General features: G+C 35.2%; 1 protein-coding gene across 1 annotated transcript in view; it reads right to left on the reverse strand.

Annotated features, from left to right (window-relative positions):
• LOC108720044 (unconventional myosin-X) overlaps nucleotides 1–21,209 on the reverse strand; it is a 137,125-nt gene that overhangs the window by 12,431 nt on the left and 103,485 nt on the right. Inside the window, exons 20-31 of the mRNA XM_018269415.2 lie at nucleotides 17,809–17,933; nucleotides 16,317–16,431; nucleotides 15,115–15,221; nucleotides 13,742–14,050; nucleotides 13,555–13,594; nucleotides 11,468–12,334; nucleotides 10,273–10,396; nucleotides 9,597–9,840; nucleotides 8,068–8,163; nucleotides 3,117–3,210; nucleotides 1,942–1,997; nucleotides 246–388 (exon numbers count right to left, since the gene is read on the reverse strand). Of these exons, the coding sequence (XP_018124904.1) occupies nucleotides 246–388; nucleotides 1,942–1,997; nucleotides 3,117–3,210; nucleotides 8,068–8,163; nucleotides 9,597–9,840; nucleotides 10,273–10,396; nucleotides 11,468–12,334; nucleotides 13,555–13,594; nucleotides 13,742–14,050; nucleotides 15,115–15,221; nucleotides 16,317–16,431; nucleotides 17,809–17,933 (2,320 nt within the window). The remainder of the gene's footprint in view (nucleotides 1–245; nucleotides 389–1,941; nucleotides 1,998–3,116; nucleotides 3,211–8,067; nucleotides 8,164–9,596; nucleotides 9,841–10,272; nucleotides 10,397–11,467; nucleotides 12,335–13,554; nucleotides 13,595–13,741; nucleotides 14,051–15,114; nucleotides 15,222–16,316; nucleotides 16,432–17,808; nucleotides 17,934–21,209) is intronic.

Here is a 21,209-nt window from a genome sequence, read left to right on the forward strand (position 1 = left end):
TATAAATGCAGATATTCCAAGCAGCAATGTCTGTGCCCACTGTGCTCTCATTATCTCCCATCTGTACTACTGGGTAAATAATAATAAACAATAATAATATTACTGGGTACCGTAAATAATAATAATAAACAATAATAGTATGGCGTACTTTTAAAAATATGGAGAAGTGCCTTTTTAATACGGAATCGCTTGTTCTCAACTTTTTCGACATACAGTATATTATAATGTAACTCTGCGTATTTTACCTCGAACAATGAATTCCTGTCCTTCCACCCTCGTGTCTCCCTTTGACCTTTGCAGTAAAGTTATCCAGTGGTGCATCTCTTCAGGGGTATCTGTATTACAGTGGAAGACGCGGTTTGCAGTAATGATAACAAATGAATTTGGTCTGGAGGCAAAAACGTAATGGAAAAAACTGTTAGTTATCATGCAAACATGAGCTATGTTTGGCAAACAAACCCAGGCCCTCCTATTATTTGTCTGGGCATTGATGCTTGTTGATAGGACAGTTACTATAAGTAGATTTAAAACGATGGAATTATTTACTGTAAATCTCCAGTATGAGTGGAGTTACTCATTTATCTGCTTTTCTGCCCCCAGTAAGTTTTTTTGATGACAAAACTGGCATGACAGGCCAAAAAGGAACGTGCATTGGTCAATGAGCCCACTGGCACATACAATATTTGGGGTCATTATCCAACAGAGAAATTATGGAGCCACTGTATATAGACCTGGTTAGTCGGATCAGCACTATTCAGCCATTTACTGTACAGATGAAGCCACTTGGATTTGTGAGATAAATGCGTCATGACTCATGGTTAATTGAAGAAACTGCGTTATCTAAAGTCATCTTAACTCATTTAATGCATTTAACCTTTCCATTAGCATACCAAAGCACCATTGTGAACAATGGTGAATGCCTTAATTAGATGGGATGTTGTGACGCAGTTTTCTGTGTTAAATGAGATAAATGGGATATCTGTGTTTAGTTATTCTGTGTCAAACAGACAAACCAAAGTGGCTGCATCTGTATGTGGGCAAAATTTGCAATATCTTACACTTCAGTCCCTGCTCAACACTAAAGGTGGCCATAGACATTACGATTTTTAAGATCCTTTCGTTATCTTAAGACCGAGCATATTCTGAAATGATCGTTTAAATGTACAATTTGTCGCTTTTTCAAGTGTCTATTGAAGCCAGGAAAACTGTGGGTAGCTTTCTGCTTGGCCCTGCAAACAATTGTACAATGGATACATTTCATTGTAAACGTTGAACATTTTCTAACCTGACCAATTGATTTTCTGACCGATGTCGGACGAAAAATCGTTAGATGCACAATCATTTGGTGCCCACTAAACTCACGATAATTTGACAGATTTGATGGATCACACTAAAATCAGTAGTTAGGGAGAGAAAAATCTTAATGTCTGTGGTCACCTTTAGAGGTGCTAAATTGTGTTTCAAACCTGTATGTTGCATGGACATGGACTTTTGTTCCTATTTTTTGTACTTTGTATCTTGCTAAACATAATAAATGAGCCCTAGTTTACTTTGACTAGGATTGGAATGTACTGGAATGTACTGTATGTATGCATAGTTTTTCTATTTAATTACAACTGAATGCACTGGAAGGTGATCATAGGTAAAGGAAAGGTGACATTAAATATCATACCAGTTTGGCTTGCATTAATCTAAAGAGTTGCTGTACATATAGTTTATCTAAACAGCACTCTGTGGGGCTACAAGAAGGTCAATCAGTATAGTTGGAAACACATTCCTATGTGTGCATCTGAAGAATATGAAATCTCTTGGACTTTCCCAGAGTGTTTTAAATCAGGACACAGAAATATGGCACTTTAGACTTGTTGCGGGACCTCTATGAAGACCTCAATGCTTAACACAAAAACAAAAATATACTTCTGATTATAAGTACTAGCTTACCTATCTGGGTTATCTGAAGCACACACAGCATCAATCATTCCAACATCCAAAGTGCCCTGTTAATAAAAACAAAAGGTAACGACTATAATAGCATAATAAGCATTCCAGCTCCAAAAGCTTTATTATAAACCTGTAATGACATGAATGAAATGTAATAACTGAATGTCTAAGCTTTCCTGGGAAATGCTGCAGCACTGAACACAGTACATGCACCATCAGACTTGGGATAATGTCAAATGTTGCCTTTTGTCTCCCTGGGACAATTTTGAAACAACCTAAATTTTGCCCAAAAACATTTTGACATTATGTTTAATACAGGATCTGAAAAGAACATAATATAGGAGGAAAGTGATTTAGCGATATGTCAAACTGTTTTTGTTTTGTCAAAATAAAGGTTTAAACTGCAGTTACCAGTGCAGAAATAGCTAATGTAACTTGAAAATTAAATTGTTTATTTTTATTACTCAAGGGGAGTACTACTATTTAGATGCAGGACAAAGCATGCTAAATGAATTTTGACTGAGGTTGTGAAATGCCCTGAATACTTGGCCATCGGCTATCTAACACTAAAGACAAAACTAAACAATATACTGTATATTGCCATTGGTTTTATAAGTCCTACCCATAATGACTTGCATAAAGGGGTGGTTAAGTTAACGTTAGTATTTTATAAATATAAATTGATATTTATTTTTTATATTTTATAGTTTTTTAAATATTTGCCTTCTTCTTCTTTTTCTGACTCTTTCCAGCATTCAAATGGGGGACCCCATCTCAAAAACAGATGCTCTGCAAGGCTATAGATTTATTGTTATTGCTACTTTTAAGTATTCAAGTATTTAAGTGTTTGTATTCAGGCCCTCTACTATTCAGATTTCAGTCTCTTATTCAAATCAATGATGGCTGCTAGGGTAATTTGGAATTGGTGCCCCCAGTAACATTTGGCATACTTGTGTTTTGGTTTTTTTTTTACATTTGAATGTGGCTCACAGGTGAAAAATGTTGGGGATTCCTGCTCTACGTCATACTGAAAGTTAATTTAAAGGTGAACAACCCCTTTCAAAAGGTTTCAGGCACACACATTTTAATACACATAGAAAAGTAGACGCTCAAAAAATACTTGAGCATAGAGGTATAGGATACCCCTAGGGTCCATGAAAAAGATTTCCACTTACCACAGCGTTCTGCGGATTGGCTTGTTCATCATGCATCTCCCGAATTTCCTGTTCTGTGGAAGAGTGAACCTGGCTCATTACACTGAACCACTGACTGGAGAGGGAACAAAGGTGGGAGAAAAAAGACATAGCAGGTTAGAAAGTCCTGCAAGTCACTCCTCAGATCCTGTTTGTGAGACAGGTTTAAGCAAGATGCTCCAGCTACTGTATATACATAAGTACCTCCTACTCACTTTTTTCTTGTTTTCTTGCCAATTGAAATTATTGCAACACACTCCTGTTTTTAAAGAATTTGTTTAATTTAGCTCCAGGCTTTCAAGTAAAGATGAACTGACAAGCAAGAAATTAAAAGTTCCCTTTACTTAGCAATCCATATGGAGATCGATTACATTTCAGAGTAATTTGATTAGAGGTCAGCTTTTTATTTACAATAAAATAGAGCACTAGCTAGGTCATGTTAAATTACTATCCAGACCATAACTAGCTAATTGTGATCAATCTTGGGAGGTTGCACCAACTGTTCATATGACAGGTACAGTAGTAGAGATGTTGTATGCTCTGGAGTATAAAACTTAGCATTTGATAACATAACAACATTGTTAATAGAAATGGAATATCTGATTATTTTCCTATAAATAAACAATATGAGAGCTACTGTATTCATAGAACAATATTAATATCTGTATAACAATATGCTGTTGCCTCTGTCAACAAATTCACACAATGGTACAGGTATGGGATCCGTTATCTGGAAACTCGTTATCCAGAAATTTCCGAATTACAGAATACCTGTCTTCCATAGACTCCATTTTATCCAAATAATCTACATTTTTAAAAATGATTACCTTTTTCCCTGTAATTATAAAACTGTACCTTGTACTTGATCCAAACTAAGATATAATTAATCCTTATTGGAAGCAAAACCAGCTCATTGGGTTTATTTAATGTTTACATGATTTTCTAGTAGATTTAAGACTTAGGTTCAAATTATGGAAAGATCCGTTATCCAGAAAACCCCAGGTCCCCGAGCATTCTGGATAACAGGTCCCATGACTGTACTATCGATGATAACGTTTTCTAAAGTAGATTTATCACCACACCCCTAATTCAACATTTGAATGACATAATAAGCCAAGCAACATGGCAGTTACAATCTATAGTGAAATAATGTTATATGAATGTAGTAAACTGCTCGGTTCATTAGGCAAAGGTAAAATACTTTAGAGGAAAAGCTGGCCATACATGTTCAGATTTTATTTGTCCTACAACGACGTTCGGATATTGTTTGCAAGTTTTAATTAAACATTCAGATTTAAATTATAGCATTAACGTTGGAAAAATAACAAATTGGATAATGTCATGGCCGTTAATCAAGACAGCAATCATACGGAAATTATGTCCCAGAAATAGTAGTGACAGTAACTTGTGGATATCATCTAAAAGGCAATACATGCAATGATATTATCGTTACCTAACTGAAATTTTCGAACCTATCCGACTGACTAAATGACCAATCATCATGATAATAGTCATGGGATGACTATTTAGAGCCCAAACATGGTCGAAAAATTGCTATATCTTTGCGTGTATGGCTAGCTTAATGCTTGAAAACTTTATCTTTTATAGGATCATAAAACTGATGTTTGAATGTGTGCAATTCAAAGTACAGTTCTAGTGTCCAAGTCAGGGGTTAGCTGAAAAGTTGTGCACTTACGTTATACATATAGATTTGTACAAATGCAATATTTTGCCTTGACCCTTCAATGCACCAAACTCTGTTCACCTATAGAAGAATAAGCCCTGCATTTATAGAGAATTCAAAGTGTGCTTAAAATACGTTTGGAATACCATTTAAAAGTGTGCATGCACTTAGTGAGACAAAGTGGCTGGGTATATACTGTAGATGAGTCAGTGTTTCCAACTTCAGAGATCCATGAGCAGTAAGACTACATGTAGCCCAGTGGAAGGAACTTACACTCCACCTACGGCAATGCTATATGCAATTAGAAGCCCTTTTTCTTCTTCATTGCTTTTTCTGGCAAACTGGTTTTGGCACCACATGGGCAAAACAAGGAAAGCAAATAGTAGTTTTTTAAATTAAAATCCCATGCTGCGAGAAACAGTTCCAAATTATAGTTAACACAGTCTTTGTTAGCCATAATAATTTTATTAACAGCAGCCTTAAGCATCTGCCCTTTCTCAATATTATTATGGGCTGAATGAGTGATGATCTTTTTCTCAAACTTAACAGACACTAACAACAACTCCAAATGAGTTATGAAATATAAGGAACAAGGTTTGCCGCATCATTGGTAACCAATAAGCGGGTACCATTTACTGATGTCCTGCTGAAATGCAAAAATCTCATTGGTTGCTATGGGTTACTGCACATGGGCAAACTTATGCCTTTTATCATATATGGAGGCAAAAAAGTATATTTGAATATAATGTAGAATGCTTTATCTGTCTATGACTTGAAAAAAAGTATGTGATGGTTAAAGACTCTAAAGATATCTGCATGTTGTTCTGTATTCAGCAACCAGGCACTGTGTCCTGTTCAAATGTGGTGTGGACGTGCAATGAGTATTTACATGACTCTTTGAGTGTATTTACCCACAACATACTACCCCCTCCACTACTGTTTTGGAAAAGTTAGTCATGAGCCAGTGAATGGCTATAACACACACATCTGTGTTGACATCTCTTTTACTTCTGTATTGCTTGCAATATCTGAATAAATTAACACTAAACTGACAGTGAGGAATATCTCAAAGTATATTAAACACAAGTTTGTTTGTTTTTTTAGCCCTTCAGATTTTCATGTTCCATTCCTGGGTACATAGCCACACAGTAACAGAATTTTTTAGGTTTACAACTTATTCTTTACATTTTATTTGTTGCCTCTTTCTCTATGTCTGTAAATACAATTTGGATGTCTTTAGTTGTACTTGAGTAATGCAGTTTGTACAGAGCCAGTATGTAAAAAATAAGGTACCCCCTAAAATATTGTTACTTAAAGATCCCAACACTATATAGGGCACTAAGGAGCAGGCATACTGTTTTATTCCAGGTCAAGTAATGTGGAATATACAGATCACTGGCATACTGTATCTACAATACAGCCAATCTGGAGTAGAGGGGGGGGCCTGGATGGTTGTGGAGTCTGTCGTATAATTACACATCCTCCAACTCTTGCTAATTGCTGCAAGTGAGTGGGTAGTGAGTGATGATGTGGCTGAGGACATATGGGGGCAGGTAAGAGAGGTGGGGGCCTAGACATTTTCTCTGGTGGAAGGACTACATTCCACCAGCAGATATTATGTACTTGTATCACTGAGCTGTGTAAATAGTTTGATGGCAGTGCTCACTCTTAAAAGAACAAAACAAGCATTGCTTTAATTAAAAGGCAATGTTTGTCTATGGGGGATTACCAAAAGGACAAAAATAATTTTCTGTTATACCACAAATTTTTTGTCACATGGTTGCTAAATCAGCGATGAAGCAGATCCATTATCAGCAAAAGATTTGGCCAAATACCAAACAAATCCAAATCCTTGTTTGCATATTAAAAGGTAAAAAAAATTAACCAACCACTGGCTCATTTTGTTGTCCACAGATTTAAAGTTACATAACTTTAGTTGATTGGATTTGGTTCTGCTGAACACATGGAGGCTTTTTTAATCAACATTCTCATTTTAGTGGTTTTAGAGGTTTTTGAAACCATGGGGTATATTTATCAGAGTGAAGTTAGAGATCACCACAGTCCACATGAGTGAAATTCCACCACTCTCAATTAATATCTATGGGATTTTTGAAATGCCCCACTGACTCTAAAACCACGAATGTTGTGAAATTTATTAAAAGATCCAACTTTAAAAAGCATGGATTAAAACGATTCAAAAAAATTGCACGAATACCTCTAAAAATTAAGTTTTATTGGACAATTACTTGCAAAAAAAATCCGAAAACCTCTAAAAGTTCGAATTGATTAAAAACAGTCCAATAAGTGCAGCTCCCATTGACTTCTATAGGACCTCGACAACTCTTATTTCGCAAATTTTTGTATTAGGGTTTTTTGTGGTTTTCACACTTAGGGGCCGATTCGAGTGAAGGATTCGAATGAAAAAAATTCGAATTTCGAAGTATTTTTTTGGTACTTCGACCATCGAATTGGTTAAATTCGTTCGAATTCGAACGAAATCGAACGAATCGAAGTAAAAATCGTTCGACTATTCGACCATTCGATAGTCGAAGTACTTCCCCTTTAAAAAAAACTTCGACCCTCTACTTCGGCAGGTAAAACCTACCGAAGTCAATGTTAGCCTATGGGGAAGGTCCCCATAGGCTTGCCTGTGATTTTTTGATCGAAGGATTTTCCTTCGATCGTTGGATTAAAATCCTTCGAATCGAAGGATTTAATCGTTCGATCGAACGAAAAATCCTTCGATCGATCGATCGCAGGATTAGCGCTAAATCCTTCGACTTCGATATTCGAAGTCGAAGGATTTCAATTCGAGGGTCGAATTTCGAAGTATTTTTAACTTCGAAATTCGACCCTTAATGAATCTGCCCCTTAATAATCTCAAATTTTTTACGTTTTACAGAAATGTTGAGATTTTTGCAAAATGCATTTATTTAGATATTTGCCCTTTATTTACAATACACTCTTTTATACTACAGTTAGGATTAAATGAACACCGCTCATCCCTGTACGTATTATTCATAAACTGAACAGAAATTTAAGGCAGCTAACTCTAGTTAACAATCTACTTTTACCAGGTCATGACTTATAGCAGATCTATGTTTGGGGCGTCAGTGGAATAGGTGACTTATCTGATTATGATCTAACTATGATTGTATGTATGTATTATTTGCATAGCACAGATAGTATTAAGGACTCTGTGGAAGAAGCTGCTCATAACATGCTTGCATAAAATCTACTTTTCCATACCTTGCATCCTCAGGAGACTCGGCAATTAAGTGATATGTCCTATTTTCCATTATTATATCCATTCCGTTTTCTTTGCCAGTATTATCAATGATCTCTCTATAAAAAAAAATATTTATTATTAACTATACTGACAATACATTAACACAAATCCCTGGATATGATACCAAAAGATAGAATATTTAATATTAAATGACATCTCCTTGAAAACCGGAGATTCATTCCAATCTGTTCTTTAAGTCTGCAGTTGCAATCTGTCTAGCTGTATTAACTTGGTCCAAAGTAATTCGATATCAGATGAAACTTTCGAATGGGTGCAATAAAAATTGTAAGTTACGGCTAGGTCTAGTAACTTATAGCAACCAATAAAGCATTTGCTTTCATAACTAGTAATTGCAACCTGCTGAGTCGGTGCTATAGGTGATTTGACTTGACACCCACACAAGGAGGCTTATTTATTAAAGGTTGGATTTTACTGGTTTTAAAGATTTTTTAGAACTACGACTAAACTCACAAACTCTAAAACCATGATTGTCATTGAATTTATTAAATGTTCAGATTAAAAAAGTACAACGCACTGGAAAAAAATGTTTTCAATTAGTTAAGTTAGGGACCACCGTGTAGGGTTTACCTTGACGTAGTAACTAAAAACCCCTGTTTTTGTAAACACATGCACCTGCATTTATAATGAATTACTTATGAAACAGGGGACAAGGGAATGTGAATTTGGCATTAATGGCTTTTGTGGTTTTGTCACTTAATACATTTTGAATTTTTAGAGCTTTTTAGAAATGTAGGAAAACCACAACTTTTTTGTGATTCGTTGAAAAAATTTGCAATTTCATTAAATGGAGCCTATAGTGAGAGAGTGAGAGAGAAAATCTGAAGGAAGCTACTACGGGAATGCATAGATCTCTTTGCTTAAAGGGCTAGCTTAACTTCAAGTTAACTTTTAGTATGTTATAGACTGATCTTTTTCTAGAAACTTTGCCATTAGATGTCATTATTTATTTTTTATAGTTTTTGAATTATTTGTCTCCTGCTTCTGCCACTTTCCAGCTTTGGAGGGGCAGCCAAGAAGCTTTCATTCTGTGCAGCTGCTATTTTATTGTTATTATTTTTTATTACTTAACTTCCTATTCAGTTGCTTGATTATTCATATTGCAGTCTCTCAGTCAAACCACTGCCTGGTTGCTAGGGTAAATAAGACACTAACAACCAGATGTTGAAGTGCCAAACTGGAGAGCAGTTGAACATAAACCAAATAATTGAAAAAACTACAAAAATGATGTCAAATTGCAAATAGTCTCAGGATATCAATGTCTTCATCAAATTAAAAGTTAATTAAAAGGAGAATTAAGATTGATACATAGCAAGGCAAACTGGTTTAACATCTGCCTCTGTTCGAAATGAGTCAACTTCTCATCAAAGCAAATCATAAAATTAGGAAAAACATTGTATATGGAGCTAAATGTATTGTCAGTGATCTATTTGTGCAGCATTTTGTATATTTTGACTTAAAAGTTTCATACTTGGCATCTCGAAGCTCAATTGTTCCCTTCTGTCTGTCTTCACTATCATTTTCAAAGTACATCAGCTTAGATTGGCGAAGAACAAACCAACGTTTCTTCCAGTTTCTTCTGGAGAGTGTAGATGATCCACCGCCCTTTTTGTGAAGCCATCCTTGCTTCAAAGCTTCCTGCTTAGAACGGAACCATAGAAATGTCTCATCCTTCAAAACACACCATCGCTTCTTCCATGAATTCATCATTCCACCTGCAAAGTGTTAACAAAATTCAGATAGTTTTTGTCATTTTTTTAAATTATAAATTAGTTTCTCATTAATTAATGGACTTGAATTAATTACTTAATTGAAGCAATTTGCATCTATACATTTAAAAAGCTAGTACAGTCATACTTTTGAGACAAATGAGACAAAAGCTTTATTATATAGGTTCCAAAATGTGAGGCTGTGAAGTTGTGGAAAATATGTAGGACCAACCTGAAGGTAAGTTGTTTATTTGCTGTCCTTGTCAATTATTAATAATTACAACATAGTCTGAAGGCCAGCTCGAGTGAGATTTTTGGATCAACAATTTTTTCTTGGCCTTGATATGTTTGTGACTGATGCCACACCAAATGCTGGACTACAAAAGAAGGCTTGACACCAAAACCATGAAAACCACTGCCTAAGATGTTGTGACCTACCTTTCATATACAAATAGCTGTGAAAATAGGGCAAACTGACACAACTATAGACAGAATCTCTTCTGTAGGAAAGTTCATCGTCTGTGTCAAACCTGGAATCAAATTCTTCTTCACTGTCTTCAAACTGCAAATGCAATACAGCAGAGGTCAGCTGAAACTTTATATATGCATGGAACAGAACATTATTTGTTTAAAATGTCGAAATAAAAAAAACAGATAATAAACAATAATTAAATGATAATAAACAATATCAACTCACCATGAATTAGAGTATGTATTTTACTTGATGTTATTAAAAAAAATATACACTTGCAGGCAGGAACCCTTAATTCTTAATTTACCTTCTGTGATATTAGTTTTTATTGTAAACCACTGTTTAACTTTCTGTCACTGTATAAATGAATGATAAAGAAAAAGCAAGCCACTCATCCTATAAAAGTTTTCAATCACAACAAATACTGGACTGTATATTGTGGAGAATTTAATGTCGTTCTGTCCAGAAGAGGGATATAAATGAGCTGGGCAGGGTGCAACTAAACTGGTTAGAGGGATGGAAGAATTATGAGGCAGACTGTCAAGGTTGGGGTTGTTTTCTCTGGAAAAAAGATGCTTGAGAGGGGATATGGTTACACTTTACCATTAACAAATAACAGGGGACCTTTTTACCCATAAAAATATCACTGTACCAGAGGACACCCCTTCAGACTAGAGGAAAAGAATTTTCATTTGAAACAGCATAGGTGGTTCTTCACAGTGAGGACAGTGAGGTTGTGGAATGCACTGCCGGATCATGGCTGATTCTGTTAATGCCTGTTGTATTATTTCTTGGACACGCATAATATCCAAGACTATCGTGATACTAAAATCTATATTTAGTATAGGTATGGATATATGGATATATATATATATATAGTTATGTGAGTGTATAGAGGGGGTCAGTGTGAGTGCGTGTATGGATGGATGTTGGGTTTCATTTGGAGGGGTTGAACTTGATGGACTTTGGTCTTTTTTAAACCTGATTTAATGATGTAACTATTTAATAGCCAGCTGATAATTGCCAGTTGCAGTTAAATATTTTCATATAACATGTTACTTAAATGTACATTGTTCACAGAGTGTTAATACATTATAAAAGATTATGTATATATATATACACTGATGATAAGAAAGAAAATAAATTGCAAAAGAAACTTACAGATGACTGTGCCCCTTCCGAGCTAAATCTGTATGCTGAAGATCCATTGTATGTTCCTATAGAAAAGTTATAATCAGGAGACCACTGGCTGCTGACTGAGTTAGAAAATGTTACACTGCTCCCAGAGGTGATTGCTCCATCTTCATAATCATCATGGTCATAGTCATAGTCTCCATCTGGAATGATGATGCTCCCAGGATTTTGAGGTGCACATGGTACATTTTCTGGCACACAATACGTAGACTCTCCAATAGCTGATTTCTTAATGTTTGCTTTGTCTTCATCCAAAGAAAGTAGTGTATTATTGGTAGCAGTATGAGGTAAACCTCCCACAGCATAATTCATGTAAGGATCCTCTTCTGAAGAATCATCACTTGTCCTAATGCCGCTAGTTCTCTGGTCTGAATGCCCATGCTCACTTGGATTTGGAGAGTCCTTAAAAGCTTCATCATCTGCGTCAAACCCTTCATCTACCTCTTCTTCAGGGTAAGGCTGACTGAAATTGAAGCTTGGTATTTTACAGCTTGAGACACCAGGCATATCACTTGCAGAAAGAGACATCTCAATATTCTTTACACATTCATCAATCTCATCAAAGTTCAGCGACTCAAGAAACTCTTGAGCAGCTCTGCAAGCCTCCTCCTCTAGTCGTTTCAACTCATTGTCCCGAAGCTCTTGCAGCCTCAATAAAGAAGCCTCTGTAAGTGATAGTTCCTGTTTTTCCTTTTTGCGTTGCAGGTCATCAATTTCTTTCTCCAAGCGAAGAATATCTTCCACTTGTTTGTTTTCCTTTAGGTTTTCGAACTCTGTGAAATTTTGGGCTTCCAGCATGGCAGTGAGTTCCTGTTGTTTCCTTGCTTCTTCAGCCTTAATTTGCATAAAATAAAAAGAAGTTGGATCCTAATTGTACACATTTGAAAAAGCATTTAACTTATATATTTGCATATCACTGATATTACACTTGTTAGTACTTTGTGGGGATGATTGGGACTCGTAATCCCTTAACCTCCGACTGAGTTCAAAAGAAGACTGTATTTACTCTTTCTCCCCTTGACTTTGTAAAGTCAGCTTGGAAGGGGGAATAAAGGGGGAATCATCCCTTTCAGTTAATTGCTTTTTTAATAATGGACTCCTTTTCATCCCTGAGTGCACAAGCAGCAAAGAAGGTTTAGATTATAATTATGCCAAAGAATTGTACAGATTTAAAGGGGGTGGAATTATTAAACAAAAATTATTCAGGTGAAAGCAAATGAAAATTTAAAAATTTCTTTTTAAAATACTGCAAACCAGCAACATGTGCAATTGCAAACACACGTGACTCACACAAGTGAGCACGTCTGTGCAAGTCTTGATTTAAAATGTTTATGATATGCATGAATATTGATATTAAAATGTATAAATACACATGCGAATATTTAAAGGTGTACAATGCTGATTTGTTGGACTAACTGTAAACAGGATCTCACTGCTTGCTTAAGCAAATTAATAAATTCTTATCACCAAAGTATATTAGCCAGCCACAAAATTAGTAGATAAGAAATATTGATAAGATGTTCATTAAAACCTGCTGAACTGTGTTTCTTTTTTCCAAAGATTGACTCTCTCCCAGCTAAGAAAAGTCAGGTCACATACCCAGGAATGTAAAACTGTTAATTTGTGCCTATCTGCTAATCTTCTTAGGGTAGGAATCTTGGGCACTTAGCTTGTATAAATATAATGCTTTGTGCTTATCCTATCACAGTCTAGCCAATCAAGGATATGTGAAAGCTCATGCATTGTAATACACACAGGCAAGATAAGCCCGAGGAAATGATTTAATAAAGAATTAATTAAAGTACCGGAACATGCTGTGATCCTTTAACTAGTGTTGCCTCTAACTAACCACAATTCCCAACAGCATGAGGACTGCAGGCTAGCTATCTATATAACATAATGAATAGACATGCATTTAAACATATAATCATATGTTTAAATGCATGTCTATTCATTATGTTATATAGATAGCTAGCCTGCAGTCCTCATGCTGTTGGGAATTGTGGTTAGTTAGAGGCAACACTAGTTAAAGGATTCTGAACCAATAGTTATACCTGTTTAGCTACTACTTCTTCTTCCTGTCTCTGTCTTTCCCTGAAAATAAAAAAAATGAATTAGCACTGTCATTAGCAAGAATGTTTAATGTTAAGCATAAATCAGAAAACAATACAGCAAGCATGAATTCCGATTGCCCCATTGCCCCTCTGTTTGGGCTGACAAGCACAAAGGTTTTCAGCATACCTTTCCTCTGTCTCTTTCTTTCTTTGTTCTTCCTTTTCTTTCCTCAACCTCTCTTCCTCCTCTCGCCTTCTACGCTCTTCCTCCTCTTTTCTTTTCTTCTCTTCCTCCTCTTGCCGTCTCCGCTCTTCCTCTTCTCTTTGTTTCTGCTCCCTCAGCTGTTTGAATATACGGCGGGCTATTTGCCCACGCAGCTGCCTCTGGAAGGTCACTGCAGCTTTTTTAAGACGCAGAAACTTTCTCCTCCAAAGAAATGCTCTGTAGTTTTTCTGTATAAGCACCACACAGTGAAGGACTTTCTTGTACTGCTTACTGCATAAACAAAGGAGAGGTTCAGTTTGCAAATAAAGCTGCACAAAGCAATAGCAATTTTGCTAATGCTGACAATGTAGCAGTAAACAAAATGTACCAAGGTGTCATTTCAGCATCCAGACACCATTGTGGCAAGAATGGTTTACAACAGCCCTGGAAATAAGCACTGCAGGTTCTGTGTCCCAGCTAAGCTAATGTTTAACACTGCACTATCTTTATTTATGCAGTCACCAAGTACTTTAGAAATAGAAAGCTCTGATATATGCCCTGCTTACAGAAAAGTAATTACACGCAGTGGGGTGCCTTTTTGCGTTGCATATTGTCCTGTATGTATAGATAGTGCTCATATGCACATGAAAAGAGATTACCTCATTATGCAAACAGCTCTTGAATGGGCTAGTATTGACTTTTTCAAGGCACTACAAAAGTAAACAGATGTGTGGACAGCCCTGGATTGAATGTATAATGTAAGATAATTGGCTAAACGAGAAATTTAACATATTTATAACAACTGTTTACTGCAAAAGTCTATTACACACAGAGAGCATTATTTATCTTAATATTTATAGTTTTATAGTTTATTTATAGTTATTAATATGTATGAGAGATGCCACACTCCCTGCAATATTGCCCTAGTGGGCAAATTATAGTGAAACGTTCTGCTACAATGTTGCTTCACTTTAGCAAGCAATAAGTTCTGTTAATAATGAAACTCTGAAACATGGGAGTGCCGCGACAATATGATTGTTGTACTTTATAACCTTTCTTGACAAGAATTAAAAGAAAAATATTATCATGGCCAAAAATTTATTTTTAGAATAATATTGTCATATAGCGTGTTTAAATTATAGATGAGATGTTATTTTTTTAACTTGCTAGACTACTATGGGCTTGCATTGTCGGTAAAAAAACATGGCTATTTGCATAAGAAAATGTACCCTTTGTATATTGCTCCATGTTTGTAACTGAGGCTTATAATGTAAAACATTACACTTTTAGCAAAGAGAATGTAAGAAGCAATGCCCAGTGCAAAAGAACAGATGGTAAAAGACTACTGTACCTACCGTGCCACAAATCCCATGATGTGTGCTTGTATTATCAGAGCTGCCTTACACACTTCTATCTCTCGTTGTTTCTCCAGCTTGTGTTCCAGAGACTCTCTTAGAAAGACCTGTTCTCAAAAATGAGGAATACTTAGCAATGCCTTCTGTCACGTTCTTGGTCATGTATATTAACTTACAAATAGTTTAGTACTACAGACAATGCATTATAGATCTGGCTTAACTAGATATTACTGGGCCTCCAAAGCTTTGGACAGATGGTCCAGTTAGCTCCTGGGTTATGCAGCTGTGAGGCATTTTCTTCCTCTATTGTTATGCCAATGCACTAATATCACTTACAATTCTCGCATCTTCAGCTTGTACCTCTGCATCTATCACCAAGTATAGTAACTTGATTCCTAATAATCAGTGGAAATCTGCATTGCACATAAATGGACACCAAGATCATTTTCACTTTACAAAAGGTTCCTAATATGCACAGAAAGAATAACTATGGTATCCATAAAGGGTGCATGTAGTTAACACATAGTATACCTATAATGCATGTATTTTATTATTTACCTACCCTATACACATCAAATATTATAGATTGTTTTTACCATGGGTTAATGTACCCATCTGTCCTTTTGAATATCATTAATGTTAGTAAATAAGCTCCATCATGCACCTGAACTGGCTAAAACAACCGGATGGCTTATTTATGAAGACTAATTCAAGAACTGACAAAAAAACATATTTCCTAATTAAAACAATAAGACAAAAGAATTTGCCACATAAGCCCTGTTCAATAAACATTAATTTATCATGTTGATAATGGGGTATACTGCCCCTTAAACAATAAGTGTATTATTTGATGATAACCTAGGTCAGTGGTGTTCAGAGTTCATACCACCCTACCCTTAAATCCCAGAATTCATCAGGCTTTTCCTGGCTGAGGCTTGCTGTGATTTTTACATAACTTCCTAGTAGACTTAAGAAATGAAGATCGAAATTACGGAAAGCCCCAGTACCCAAGCATTCTGGATAACAGGTCTCATACCTACTCCAGTGCTCTAGGCAGCCATAGAGTTATCCATTCAAGTGCCTAATATGCAGGTGCCGTAATATGGTTTTGTTCATGACCTTCATGATTGTATATACATATTTTCACTATTTTCCCTATACTATATATAAAACTGAAAAGAAGAATGAACTATAGATGTTACCTTAGTCTTTCCAATCTGCCATTCAGTGTTTGTGTTGTCATGAAGGTGAAGCAGAATCTCACACTTGCCCTTCATATCCTCAGGAAGGGACAGATTTTTCATTAACACTTTATATCTGTTTATCACAAATAGAGACATGCTTGTAGTTTAAATATTTGACATTACTATTTCATTGATGCACTTTAAATACAATCAGTTTACAAGTACTACTGCCCTGCCCTTAATGAGGAGAAATGTTATATTATGCACCAAGAAACAAGAAATAAACAGTTTAAACTATTGTCAACGGCTACATTTAAAGGCTACAATGATCTTCACATACAGCGACAGGGAAACTCTTAGCATTTACCTATTTATGCTCAATCTTTAATTTTTAATGTGTAAACAAGTTTGTGTTTATGCTATATCACTCTGTGAATATGTAGTGTATACTTCTGGATAATAGATACAATATAATATTACATAATAAGAGATGGTTTCCTTTCTTAAAAATCCCCTTGAAAGAGTATGTGTGTTTTATGGTTCAAAGATGCCTCCAATTATATGTTAGAGAAGCACTATGCCATCCTGAGCTGTAAACCTCTGGTGTGGGCTAAATTGGTATTAGAGTATAAGAAGAGGGGGGGAGAGGGCAATGGGCTCATAGTTGAGCATGGTATATTCAGGGAAATTTAAAACTGAGAAAAGAGAAAAATTAGGGTAAATGTGGGGAATGATAATATGTAAACATCATATGGTTTTGGACATACAAACATTAGTAGTATGGATGGTTTCTTTTTATAGCTGCATTCTGGCTCCTTTTAAATTTATCAAGAGTCGAAGTGAATTTGAGGGAATTTTAAAAGTTAAAAAATTCGAAATTCAAAGTAATTTTTTGGATACTTCGACCATCGAATAGGATACTATGACTTTGAATTTACTTCGACTTAGATTTGAAGTAAAAATATTCGAATATTCGACCAATCGAAGTACTATCTCTTTAAAAAAACTTCAACTTCAATACTTTGCCAAATTAAACCTGCTGAAATGCTATATTAGCCTATAGGGACCTTCTAGACCATTTTTCTAAGTCTTCACACATCGAAGTAAAATGGTTCGATCGTACGCTAAAATCGTTTGAATCGTTCAATTCGAACGACTTAATTGTTTGATTGAGCGATTTTACTTCGATCGCAGCATGGCCAATTTTGCTGAAAAATACTTCGACTTCGATATTCGAAGTAGAAGTATTTCAATTTGATGGTCGGATTTCGAAGTATTTTCTACTTCAAAATTCGACTCTTGATAAATCTGCCCACTAGTGTTCATCTCATAGTCTGAAAATATGAATTACAAAAATGCACAGAATATACTTAAAAAACAACTGAAAAATATTTTTCATGTCAGAGTCACAAATACAGTCAGCAAAGTTTTGAACATTCTGTTCATGGCATCATCACATTGTTAATTTTTTACCTATAGCAATAAAAATAAAGGATTCTTATATTCTTACCTAAAACAGAAGTCCTGAAAGAGCCTCCTCACAGGAAACCCAGCCTTCCGTATTCTGACGGTCTCTAGCATCCCAGAGTACCTCAACTGATTGAGAACAACCGTGTCATCAAACTGGTCTGGCATCTGCAAAAGAAGGTAGGTCAGTAACTTGATTAATAAAGATAAAATACGCCAAATCCATCACTAAATAGTAAAATGTTTTTTTTATAAATGGTGATTAGTGATGTAATTTGTGTCATGTAATTCACTAACGTGTATGTATTAAAAAAAAGAATGTACCCAATCCATCAATAAACTGTAAATGATATCCTTGTTAATTATGTTTACATATGAAGTGATGTTATTTGTAATTCATGAGTCAGTGAAACTTGCATATTCAATAGCGCACCCCAAAAATCGAGCTGTATAAATGATACCCAAACTCTTGGCGTGAGTGCTGTACACAGGTCTGGCGCTGCCCTAAGCACAGGACTTCTTTGCACCCATAGGTACATGCCAAATGATGCTGAAATTATATTAGCATGCGTGTGAGGTGACTTCTACTCACAACCCCCACCGGATACCCCCTCCCCCCACCTCTGCCAATGGATTTTGTGTGAATATATTTTTTGCAAAATAAATTTTACCATAGAGGCATCCAAGGGCAACCCCCAAAAAGCTGGTGCCCTAGGCACAGGTCATGTATAATGTACAGTATATGGTACATACGGCCCTTGATTCTGGGGCTGTTGTCTCCTGAAGGGAGGGGTGAGTTGCATGATTATTTCAGAGAGCACGTTTGTGTTTTTTGCATTAAAAGAGATGAAGAAAACAGAAATTAATTTCTTCACTGAACCAGCAGTGATTAGTTGACACATGAGCTTACTTGCTGGACAAGTCCAGGCTATACCAGTTTTCTAAATTAGATTAATTATGTAAAAATAATTTATGATTAATAGAAAATTAGCTGATATCCAAAATTATATTTAAGTTGTTGAATTATTTGAACTTAATTAGGGAACTTCAGCCCAAAAAAAAAAATCTAGTGTATAAACCAGGATTAGCTAGAGAGACTGAAAAACCTGTGCTCACTACTGAGCGGTGCCATTTGCTACAGGTTTCTGGCACGTTGATGAAGTCAGAAAATTAGATCTCTCTACTTCAGAGGCACCACTTAGTGCTTCACATACTGTACCAGCAGGAGAGAGCTTAGAGTTTATACAACTGTCTGGCAAAATATAAAAGCAATTGAACATCTGAATTTATATCTTAAGCTTATTGACAAAGTGGATTTGTTTGCCTTCTACAATTGCCTTTGTTTGAAGTGGGAGTGCTACGCTTACATAACAGCCATGCTGCCCAAGTTAAGGAGAGAACATGTGAAATCATATAATGCTTTTCCATAAATATTTCTTGTTATTAGAAATAATTCTATATATATATATATATATATATATATATATATATATATATATATATATATATATATATATATATATATATATATATATATATATATATATATATATATATATATATATAGCAAAAATTTGTGTTAGCTTTTATCTCTAGATCCTACCAAAACCCTTTACAGGTATGGGACCTGTTATTCAAAATGTTCAGGACCTGGGGTTTTCTGTATGATGTGTATTTCCATAATTGTAGCATTCATTATAAAATAATACATATGACAATCCAATCAGTGGACTTATCACAATTTTAACATACGCAATATTTTTCAACATTACATAAATTGGACAGAGGTTTATAGCATTAAACCTGAAATATGCTATTGTGCGAGAGGAAGGAAAATATGTTTTATTAGTAACAATTACAAATTTTACATTGATATTAACAACACAATAATTATTTTAATCTATTATTTTAGTAACACCAAAAAATTAAAGGGTTTCATATGCATTTAAATGTAATAACATGTAAACACTGTTACATTTTATATACATAGGATAGTGTGTAGCCAATGGGGCAGCCACTCTAACTGAATTTGGTTATAGGGCACAATTAGCAGATAACAGGTAATCTTCCAGTCTAAAAATCATTGTATTCTATATAGCTTAACATGAGTCAAATGTCATTCAAGGTTTTCTACAGACCTAGTGAATAAAACATTTCTCATATAAAATAGAACATGCTGTTGCCAATAAAAAGTTTATTGTAAGTGCATACAAACTGTAAAAAAGAATAATCATGTTATGGTATTACAAACCCTTTCTTTTTTAATACATATAAATATTGTCTTTATATTTAGCAGATGCTCCTCACAGATAACATCTAAGGCATTACTAATGAGAATCTTATTATGCTGTCTAGCCTTAATGTAGGACACGGGTCAAAGGCAGCGTGACCCTTAAACATACTGACTTACAACTGGAAGCCTATAAGGCACTGGAAGTGATACTTCTAGTAAAGTGCTATTAATATGGTATGGTGTTAAGCCAATTAATTCTCGAGAAGTTGAATTGCAACACTGTTCTACCACGCCTGTCATCTGTCTGCACCCATTGTCATTGATCATCACTTTCCCATTAATCCACCAAGCTCTTGGATAGAGAAAGAATTATCCCTATAAACAGGAGCATGCTTATTACATGACATCTGTTCTTCTATGGGTCTTTTCCATTACAATGGGCAAAGCAGATATAGTAATGTGTTATGCAACTGATCACAGGCAGTCATTATGGTCTTGCAAAATGCATGTTCTATGAACTAAGCAGTGTATTTATAATAAACACAAATACTCAGTAGATAAAAGTCTTGGGGCTCATTTATTAACAATCAAGTTTCCATTTTTTACACAAATAAAAAAATATGGGTTTCCTATATTTCTTAAAGCTCTAAAAATTTGAGATTTATTAAGTTTAAAAACCACAAAAATTTCTTTAACCTTGCCAAATAAAAGTTGTCAAGGTCCTATAAGAAATCAATGGCTGATCTCATTGGAACACTTTAATCAATCCAAAATTTTAGGGGGTTTTAGGGGATTTTTTTGAGATTTTATAGGTATTTGTATATTTTCGTGCATCATTCAGCGTTTTTTTCTTTCTTACTTTACGGATGTTTTAATAAATTCCATCTGTGGTTTCAAAAACCTTTAAAACCATTAAAATTAGAAAGTTGATAAATAAGGTTTATGCCATTTTAGAGAGTTTTGTTTATAAAAGTTCAGTCTAAAACAGCAAGCCAAAGATCAAGCCAAGCTTGAAATGCTATTAAACTCTTATTGTGACAGTGTTTGTTTAATAGTAAATGGGAAAGCTACAGACTGTAGACAGCACTTGATATGTGGAAAATAGGGACACAATAAAAGACTTCCTTCGAACACCACTGCCATCAGGTTGCTACGATACTATGGGATCCACACAAAGCTCTCACTACTAAATAAATAGCTTTACAAATAAC

This window comes from Xenopus laevis, chromosome 6S (assembly GCF_017654675.1).
Source record: "Xenopus laevis strain J_2021 chromosome 6S, Xenopus_laevis_v10.1, whole genome shotgun sequence".
Lineage (NCBI taxonomy): Eukaryota > Metazoa > Chordata > Amphibia > Anura > Pipidae > Xenopus > Xenopus laevis.